General features: G+C 39.4%; 1 protein-coding gene across 1 annotated transcript; it reads left to right on the top strand.

Annotated features, from left to right (window-relative positions):
* Nucleotides 1-7,341: 7,341 nt before the first annotated feature.
* On the top strand, nt 7,342-8,367 carry LOC141249594 (uncharacterized). Its single transcript, XM_073669700.1, has 2 exons — nt 7,342-7,415; nt 7,527-8,367. The coding sequence occupies exons 1-2, from the start codon at nt 7,342-7,344 to the stop codon at nt 8,365-8,367; spliced, it is 915 nt and encodes a 304-aa protein (XP_073525801.1).
* The last annotated feature ends 2,435 nt before the right edge of the window (nt 8,368-10,802 follow it).

Genomic DNA, 10,802 nt, shown 5'->3' with positions numbered 1-10,802 from the left:
GTTGTTCCATTTCTGGCTCATGGTACGCCCTCGACCATCTTCGTTCATTGATTTCTATGAGTCTCCCTCTTCGACCGCATTTTCATCGACACCACATAACACTCTCGGGTCAGTTGTTGTTCACCTTTCACCTCTTGCACTCCCTATTTGGTAGAAAAAATTTAATCGTTTGGTGATAGGTGGATGGTACTGTCTTCATCGCATCAATACAGGGTCTACCCATAATACAATTGTAGGGCGATTCGCAATATATGACATTAAATTTTACTTGTAGATTGACCCCTCCAACAAAGACTGGAAGGACAATGTTCCCAAGCGTATACTTCACCTCCCCGCTAAACTCGATGATGGGTATGCGTCGAGGGAAATATATGCTTTGGACAATCCCATCTCTTTTATAGCGTAGAGGGTAATGGTGTTCGATGAACTACCGTTATCGACTAGGATCCGGTGGATTAGGCAGTTCCCGATTGATAACGAAATAACTAACCCATTGTGATGCTCATAATCATCGTTGGTGTCCTCGTCAATAAATTTAACTGGGGGAAGGTCGCAGATCTTTTTGGGCACATTGTCTGATGGCATAGGCACGTCGCCTAGGTTCTGTTTGGCTCGTCTGTTGGTGGAGGAATACGAAATTCCACAAACCTCCGATCCACTTGAATTGCAATTCCCAGTTCTTGTAGGGATGGGAGAAGAGTGGCGACCCTTTGTTACATTATTGTGGCGGTCCAGAGTGGATCGTGCAGGATCGGAAATGATGTCCCTGAGCAGTCCCTTATCGAAGAGTCAGACGACTTCACGTCTTAGGGCGATGCACTCGTCCATGGAATGAATATGATCAACATGGAAATCGCACCGCACTGACATTTCACATAATTCTTTCGGCTTATCCGCCTTGCGGGGCCATCTTACATCCTTTCCAATTTTGTTAAAGGCTTGCACAAGTCTAGCGGTGGTATTACTAAAATTGTATGGTTGTACCTTAGGGGGAAGTAAGGGATCATCTTACCACGACTGTCCACGGTCGCGGCTACTTCCTGGCCTAGCATCGTTTATAGGCGATTTGGCGATGATTTGAGCTATATTCCTGTAATCTGGACCATGTATTGCAGAAGCGTTAGTCATGAGGATTACAGACATTTGAGAGAAGACGAAGAGAAGATTTCCATAGGGACGAAGGCGGACCGCGCACAAGAAGTCACAGACGCGTCGGGCTGCAGAACCATGGGCACGACCGTGCCGCCCATGGCACAACCGCGCAGCTGGGCGCGAGGGAAATGGCTGAGATTGGCCATGGCGCGACCGCGCCTTCCTAGGATCTACGAAACACCCAGTATCCTTTCTTCATCATGTTTAATTTTTGAAGGAGCTACGCACGGTAAAAAGGAAGAAAAAGCTAAAGGGACAACATAAAGTTTCGCGTCAAGGACACTACAAGACAAAGAAGAAGGGTTGGTATGATAAGAGAGTAAGGAAAAGACGAGGTGTCAAGTCTTAATATGTGAGGATCAAAACAAATTTCTGGATGATTCGGCTCATGAAGGGCCGAGTGCTGGATGATTGAGGCTGAGAAGTCGAGCCAACGACTTTAACCAAGGTGCTGCTCGGGAGGCAACCCGAGGAATGAGGTACTTTTCCACATTCACCCATTTTTTATCTTTGTTCTTTATTTCACAATAGGGACATTGTGCACTTTAAGTGTGGGGGAGGGAAATGATCTCACTATGTTTGCATTTCCATTTGTTTTTTTAGTTTGTTTTTGAGTTTTTTGAGTTTGTTTTTGTTTTGAATTTCTGTGTGTCGGTTATCATATTCCCCTGTTTTGCTACTTTGTGAATTCTTATAATGGTGCATTGACTTTGAATCTCTTTAATATTCTTTAGATGTTGATATTTCAGTTGCGTTATGATGATGATATGATTGAACAAATTGAGGACATTGACTTGAGCATGTGAACTTTGATTAAGATGCATTAGATTCGATACAAAAATTATATTTTTATTCTCTCATCTCTAGTTTTATCATGTTGTTTTTGTTATCTTGCTTCCATCTTTTTCATTTCAAAAATAAAATAAAAAGAAAATAAGAGGGGTGAACTACTAGTTCAATAAGTCAGAAGAGTGCATGATTTCTGTGGTGTGAAAGATCACTCCGGGTTCGATCCTTAAATAGCAAAGCGAAGAGCTCATTAGTGGGCCTGGACCGTAAAACGGACAGACCCGATGTCTCAAATAATGGTTTTAATAGAAAAATATATTAATAATTGAAGAAGATGAAAAGAAGCAACAACATACTATGTGATACTCCTTGGGTTGAGTGTGATTTTTGTGCTATTTTTTGTGTTGGAACTTGTATTATCTTATTATTGATTGTGAAGCATGTTAGCAAGGGAAGTTGTCGTTTGTTTGATCTTGCGTTATTATCCTTCATATGTCACTTCGATAGAGACAACTTTTTCATATTCCATGGATTCATTGTCATGTGCTTGAGTGGGACAAACATAGTTCAAGTTTGGGGAATTGTTAATAACATGCATTTTGGGTTAGTTAGGTCTGTTTGAGTCGTTTTGAGTCTTTCGAGTCTTGCTTTGTTTTTCTTTTACAGATTTTTGGTAGAGTAGGAGTCTACGCATGTGCTTTGATGATTGCAAGTGTTTGGAGCTGAATTGATGATGACCACTACTATCATGTTCTTTGATATTTCATGAGACTGATGTGCATAATAGAGGAGTGAGTTCATTGCAGCTTACTCAAGGACGAGCAAGGTTTATGTGTGGGGGAGTTTTATAGGCGATATCTTGCATAGCGCATTCAGTGGTTATTAGTGTCGTTTATAGGAGATTTGGCGATGGTTTGAGCTATATTCCTGTAATCCGGACCGTGCAGTGTAGAAGCGTTAGTCATGAGGATTATATACATTTGAGGGAAGACGAAGAGAAGATTGCCACATGGACAAGATGCGACCGCGCAGAAGAAGGTGCGGCCGCATTGAGCTGCAGAACCATGGACGCGACTGTGCCGCCCATGGCGCGACCGCATAGGTGGGCGTGAGGGAAATGCCTGAGCTAGGCCATGGCACGACCGCGCCCATGTTGGGCCGAGGAGCTGTTGTGGGCTTCGCTTACGGGATTCCTTCCGGCATTTGTTGTTTTCTGATAGAGTTTTGAGCTAGGCTTTTAGTGTTTTATTTTCTAGTATTAGGGTTGAATAAATAGGTTTTAGGAGATTACCCTCCTCGGGATCTTAGATCACTTTACACTTTTTACGTTCTAGAGAAACTATGTCACACTAGTTCTCTTTTACTTTGTTCAGTGGCTGAAGCCTTTGGATGATTTAGTTGTAAGATTTCTACCTTAGTTCTTATTCATATTTGGTTTGTTTCATCTCTCTTGAGCTCATAAGTTTATTGGATCTGATTTGTCTGTCGGATTGGCCGCCTAGGTAGATTGGATCTATTCATATTGCTAAGGTTTAATTATTTCTAGTTGAAAGGTCTTATCTTTGTGTAGCAAATCAAGTGCATGATCCATTTGGGATCGTGATTGTAGAGAGAGTTGATTGCATGTTAAATATCGACTTAAGTCAATGGTACTGCATGCACCTATCTATTCTTGTGTTCATTGTTGCTTGGTTATGAAATCTTGATAGTTTTAGGGTTGTAGCTTAGTAAGGGTTATTAGGACTAGTTGTACTAATAACTATATCAAAACAGGGATCAGGACAACCATATAATATGAATTGATGAACTCGAACGTTAATAGTTGTCAATGATCAACCTATCTATCTGTTGTGTGGATGTTTGTTGAATGAAGTGTTTTATTTTATTACTTTCACAATCAAGTTTAGTTCATTTAATTGCATTATAAACCCCCCTTGATTACTCTGTAGTTAATCATATCATTTATACAAGAATTGATAATCTGACTACATGTGGGATTTGACCCTTTCTTCCTCTTTACTATTATAGAGTTGCTAGTTAGGATAAATACTTTGATTGGGCATAATGACCATTTAGGCTCGTCACTATGCGATCGGACTCTGGTCCACCTTAGCTGGGAAATCGTCTTCCTCCAAGCGAATATGAGCCAATGCCTTTTCCTACGTGTCCTTGAAGGTGCGATAGTGGTATTTGGTAAAGTTCAAGATATAACTCACTTCCCTTGACCAGACCCCGTCGGAACGCTTCTACCGTTGTCGCATCATCGCAAAAGGGGATGTCAATTATTTCATTAGTGTACCTGCTAAGATAATCTCGTAAAGGTTTGTTAGCACATTGTATCTAGCGATATAGGTCGCTAGATTGTTTATCTAGCTTTTGACTACTAGAAAATTTTATTTTGAACTCATTAACGATTTCAGAGAAAGACGTGATCGACCCTTGGGGCAGGCGCATGTACCATGTTAGGGATGGTCCAACAAGGGACATGATGAAACTTTGGCACATGAGTGCCTCCTTGGTATCTCTCGGTAAAGTTACCATCTTTAGAGTCTACTTGTAGATGTCGACATGACCGGATAGATCTGTCGTGCCAGACGGACTTTCTTGGGGATTTCCACACAAGCGATCACATCGACTAAGGGTGATTCCTCGAATGCATCGATCGCCTCTCTTTGAATTGGCGGAGGAACCCCTGGGATTCGAGTGAATCTTTGTCGAGAGTTCTCATGTTGGCGTCGATAGCTTGCTGGATGAAGGCTTGAACGTCTAGTTCCCTGGTATCTTGGTTAACGTTGACTCGGTATCTATCAACCACAATCGGTACTTCAAACAACACATGGTTAGGTGTAAGAGCAGGGTTGAGGTTAACATTACCTAGATTCTAGGGGAGAACAGGCGCGTGCCCTGGCATCCCAACAGCACCATCCATGTTGAGGCAGGTATGAATGTTGTCAAGGTTGGATGGTTTGCGACTTCTGGAAGCAGTTGTCTCACTTGAATATACCTGTGATTTCAACAAGGAATTTTCATTTGACAATCTATCCTTTTTCCGCGCCCAATAATTTGCGGAGTGAATCTTAGTCGCGATCTTGGTCAGCTAGGGTCTGTTGAAGCTATTGCATAGCTTGAGCCATTTCTCGGATTTGGATCTGCTTGGATGCCTCATAGGCTTCCGCGACTTGCTTTCCCTTGTCTTGTTGGGACATGGTTTCTTTGTCGGTGATAACGATGTTACCACCTTCAAGGACGGAGAGAATAATGCTAGGGTCGTTCATGAAAGACGAACAAGAAAGGTTTTAGTTTTAGTAAGGAAGATCGGCTAATTTCCCCACAGTGGACGCCAAATTGTTCTGGGCATAAATACGATTTCACCTAAATTGCCTTAAAAAGTGAGTTAATTAGTCGATCTAAAGAGAACGCGTAAGTAAGCATTGGAATAATTAGAGAATCGAGATTGAATTAATAGTGAATGATCACAAAAATGCTTGAGTGTTGCTTGTAATGAAGATAATCAAATTGTGTATGTTACAATAATAATTTAGAAGTACTCATCCTAATCTAAAAGAGACGTTGGTCGTGTATAACCACGTCACCCATATCCCAGATTCCTCGATCGCGCCGTTAGGATTGCCTTTGGCCCATTACATACGTTCATCGTTCACCATCCAATGGCACGCTTCGCGCTTCCATAGTCCGTTGCCCTCAGCTAGCTACACCCGCTCGATGCATGTCTCAATCGTTGAACGTCTAATGGGCCTTGGCCAATCTAGGGGCCAACAGTTTCCACACATAAGACGTGTTTTTGTACATGTGGTACTTGCCTAAGCTTCAATTACATTAATGTTTCCAAGACATACGGAATAGACCATCACAACCTTGATCTAGTTGTAACATAAGCAAAATGCAACCATATAAATTTCTCTTAATAACCCTTATAGCTTACTAGGAGAGATAATTCGTTATTTGACTTTTATAATCTAATACAAGAGATAATATTTTGAATCAATAATATTGAAGAAGTGATATTTATTACTTCTCAGAAAATTAAAGATTTATAGCCCCTCAATGAGATAATGTATATGTCATTTTACCGCAACAACTTAAAGGATTATAGATCTATATATTATAATCACGTCAATTGATAATTGAATTGTTATAAAATACTCTTATCTTTTTTTATAATCACCTTCTATTGGAAATGATATTTTATTATGAAATTTTAATCCACTTTAAGAGTTCAGACTAATTGTACATCAAGCATCCATAATATATAAGTAAAAATCAAAAAATTGTGCAGTGATAATAAAAGCATGAACTACTTAGAAATATTCTAAGTCAAAACCAGTTAATTGTATAAGAATTAAGTTACACATCATTAATAATATATTGTAACAAGAACTGCATGACAATAAAGAAGACATATTTGAATTAACTCACGAAAGAAACACTCATATGTGCCAAAAGAAGGTATATCTTCTTGTAAAAATCTTAGAAAAATAATACCATCACATCAAAATCTCAATTAAAGCAATTCACATCTATTTTAATTAGATAATCTAAAACAAAACAAAACAATATAACATAAAAATCAGTATATATATAGTATGCATGCATGTACAAAAAACTTGTCCATAAATTAAAACACGAACGAAATCATATGAACACATGTTTATACAAGATTATATACGTCTATTACAAACCTACATGCATAATTAAAAATAGTTTAATATCTTTACTAGAGAGTGTATTTTTTATTTCTCAAGCAACTCGTGTTGATAATGTGTTATAAATCGATGAAAAGATTGATAAATCGTAGAGATTTGTTATGCATATAAAAGACTCTTTTCTTCGTCGCAACATCTCTTGACAAAAATTTCTATTTATAATCTTATAAAAAAATATTACATAAAGTTATAATAAATAAGAGAGTGAATCTCAAAATAACATATATCAACTAAATGAGTAAAGGTAACCTTACAAATTAAATAGTGAACAGTAGTTCAATTGTTCGACCAAAAAAAACAGTAGTTCAATTGTTACTCGGTGCAAATCCATGCGCTAGCTATATACTACTAGTTCATGACGAACTCTGAGAGGAATATGGCCCATTTTTAATCTGTATGGTATTTATATAGTAGTCGAATTATGTATCATTAATGCAAATCAAGCCACTCGAATCCGATGAAAGCTGGAAAAAAAATAGATTAAAACGGAAAGAAAGCTCACGAAACAATCGACACTCAACTACCGTGGATTAACCCCTTCAAAAGAGCACAATTGGAAAATCCGCCCGCCAATCCTTCATCTCCATGATCATCTCGTGTGCAGTTTCTTCTTGGGGGATTAGGCTTTGTCCTGTACTCCTCATCTCAATTGATTGAGAGATAGAAAGTGATTACAATGAAATGGATCTACAATTATTTCAGGGAATATCACGTTCATCGCTTTCTGAACGCTGTTGCCACGATTATTTCGTAAGTTACCGTTTTACTTAGTTTCGTACGTGTTTCAAATTGTTTTGGCCTATTCACGTACAATCTGTTTGATGAAATGCCACTGTATCTTCCTGTACTGATGTTGGACAGGCAATTTTTTTCTGGGCTACTTGATTGGGTGCCACATCTGAGCACAATATCAAAAAATCATGGAGATAGAAACTCAAACCAAATCTTTGGAAAACTCGCCAGCTTCATTCGAAGATATATCTTCAACATCTTATCAGTCGGTCCTTTGCCAAATCACATTGCCTTCATCATGGACGGCAACCGGCGGTACGCTAGAAAGCATAACCTAGAAGAAGGAGAAGGACACAGAGCCGGTTTCATAACTCTCATGTCCATACTCACATACTGCTACGAATTAAAGATAAAATACATCACAGTATACGCATTCAGCATTGACAACTTCAATAGGCAGCCTGAGGAAGTCAAGTGTTTAATGGAATTAATGCAAGAGAAGATCGAAGCACTTCTTCAGGAACAGAGCGTAATCATGGAATATAGTGTCAGGGTTCATTTTGTTGGCAACTTAAAGCTGTTAAGCAAAAGCCTTCAATTATCAATAGACCGAGTGATTAAGGCCTCTAAACATAACACGAAGGCAGTTCTTGTGGTTTGTGTGGCGTACACTTCAACTGATGAGATTGTTCATGCTGTTCAAGAATCTATTGCAGAGAAGTGTCGTGAACTGAAATTAGGTGATATAGAGAAACATATGTACATGGGTGTCGCGCCTGATGTGGATATTCTTGTTCGGAGTTCAGGTGAAACTCGTTTGAGTAATTTCGTACTGTGGCAGACTGCAAACTGTCTTTTGTATTGCCCGTCGGCTTTGTGGCCGGAGCTTGGTTTACGGCATCTTGTCTGGTCTGTGTTGAACTTCCAAAGGCATCATAGCTATTTGGAGAAGATAAAGAAGCAAGCATAATTCTTTTGATGTAACTTTGTGACAACGGACAAAGAGTTCTTAACTTTTCTTTGGTTGGAAAAGAGGTGGCATTCTCTGTTAGTTTATTAATAATTAAAATAGGTATGAGCTACAACAAAATAAAATAGGGTGTAGCCCGTCTCCTAGAATCCTCGTCCAATAAACAAACCACCTTCTCGGGCGGCGAATCCAAAAAGTGACACGTAAATGAAAATTAAAAGCTAGGGAGGCCAACGAGTCAACGACACCGTTCGCTTCCCTAAACACATGAGGGAACTGACACTGCCAGTTCCTAGTCATGTAGCCTTGTGCCAAAGATACAAGGATAGAGAGGGGGTGACAACTATCCACATGTTTATTCATAAACAGATTGACCAAAGTCGAATATGTTCCCAAATAAACCCTCATGAACCCTTAGACTAAACAAAGCTAAGATCTGAGATGACACCCCATAGTTCTGTTGTAGGCACGAAACAAGAACCTATGTTGTGTACAAAGCCCCCGAGCCACTTACCATCTCTATCTCTAACGGCACCGCCCACCGTCTCTTGCCCATCCATCACCGAGCCATCCGTGTTGAGTTTCACCGACCCATGAACCGGCTTGTCCCATCCGGTCATCACCTCCTCTCTAGCTCTAACCCTTGTGTAGGATCGAGAGCGACTCTTTTGATCGAATCGCTTAAGTATTTACAAGATGTATATGATAACAACACAATTAAGCTAGTCTAATCTCCAAGTTAAACATAAATAGCTACTAAGCTAATGTGCTAGAGTTGTGTAAGGGGAGATTAGCTACAATAATGAACTTAATAATATGAGTTAGAAAGTTTGGTTCAATGCAAGGATTTTTTTCAAGATGAGAACCCTAAGCTTCTAATTAGGCTCGGGATAAAACTCACCACTAAAATTATATTAATCAAGAGAAATTACACACAAGAGCTAGTTTTAACTCTAAGTAACTCTGACTCACAATACAATTTGCGTTCAGCACATACAAGCAATATCTCTCAATCAAGCTCTAAGGTGTTTTAGACATTAGCTCTCTTCACAACGACCTCAGCACAGAGTAGCTTTCCTCTATCTCTCAACTCTGTCTAATTCGCTTTGCTCTCTCTCTGAGCAAGTGAACTTTCTTAAGCTTTCTCTCTTAGCTCTCACCTCCTAATCACGTGTGCCAACCACACCTAATGCAAGTATATATAGTATTTCTAACTTAACTCCTAAGTCTGGAAAATCTATATCTAATGGCATTGAAGAAGTCCACCTCAGCAATCCGTGTGATCATTGTGCTCCTGGAATGCATCAAATGTTCTACACGCTTTGTGCTTCTTCACTTGATTCTAACAGCTTTGTCCACGTTGGCAATCCGCTCCACACCCTTAGCACGTCCTTGATTTGTCCAGCTTGGCGATCTCATTCATTCACTATCCATAAGTAGAAATCCTAACAAACTCATGTTGTTTCTATTTCCCCTATCCTTAGCTTCACCGGCCTTCGCTTCACTTGACCATATCCTCTATGCTCCAGTGCAGGATTTCACCTAGACTCTCGCTTTTGCACTTTATTGCTTGTATCTTCTCTCCTCACTTAAAAGCGTGGTCCACTAGCTTTAGAACGACTCTCTCTCTCTTAAAGCTAGTCCTTCCGTCTTCTATTTCTTCTCTTAAACACTTTATTGTTCTCTCCATCACTTATTCTGCCTTGGCGAGATTCAGCTTTCATCGCTAGTCCTCAAGCTAGTCTCCTCATAAAGTCAGCTTGTCTGCCTGTGTCAAAGCTACTCTTATAACTCCCCGAGCTATACCTGGAAAGCTTATCACACACAATGGACATCAAATACTTAGGTTTATCATCATTAAAACAAGTGGATTGTTTGAGCTAGCTAGTTACACACTCTTTCTCAAACCAACAGTTTCTCCCTTTTTGATGATGACAAACACTTAAATATTAAAGCTCAAATTATTTCAAAGCATACTCAGCTAAGCTATAGATATGCAATGAATGTTAATCAAGTAATTTTAGATATAACAAATAAGCTCAATATCTTGCTAAAAACACTTCGCAAGTATACATTTGTTCCCCCTTAGACCAAGCTGGTCTATTATCTTCCCCCTTAGTTGAATAAGGTATGAACCTCTCTTCTCCCTAACTCGGTAATCAAGCATATTAAGTCAATAAGCACATAAAAGTAAGGTGTGACCAAGCATAAAGCGCAAGATTATAGAAACCATAGAGCAAACTTTATAAAGTATTAATATCCTTACACCTTTTAAGAGTTGTGGAAACATAGCGATTAGAGTTAGACTTATAGCAAGCAAAAAACAGATTGCAAAAAGCACACAAAAACAAAAGCTTAAACACCCTAGGCATCACACTAACAGGTGAGAGCGACTAAATTCTGCATAATTCGAGCCAATTCATCTTGTCTCTTTG

The sequence above is a fragment of the Phyllobates terribilis genome, unplaced genomic scaffold (assembly GCF_046119375.1).
Source record: "Phyllobates terribilis strain yellow unplaced genomic scaffold, ASM4611937v1 Scaffold_4802__1_contigs__length_57029, whole genome shotgun sequence".
NCBI lineage: Eukaryota > Metazoa > Chordata > Amphibia > Anura > Dendrobatidae > Phyllobates > Phyllobates terribilis.
The sequence above is the reverse complement of the archived record's forward strand: the minus strand, read 5'-3'. Positions and strand labels throughout refer to the sequence as shown.

Bases quoted from the DNA above. Each gene is read 5' to 3' on its own strand.
- LOC141249594 (XM_073669700.1), top strand. From the start codon at position 7,342: ATGAAATGGATCTACAATTATTTCAGGGAATATCACGTTCATCGCTTT. The intron at 7,416-7,526 runs GTAAGTTACCGT...GATGTTGGACAG, and splicing joins GCTGTTGCCACGATTATTTC to GCAATTTTTTTCTGGGCTAC.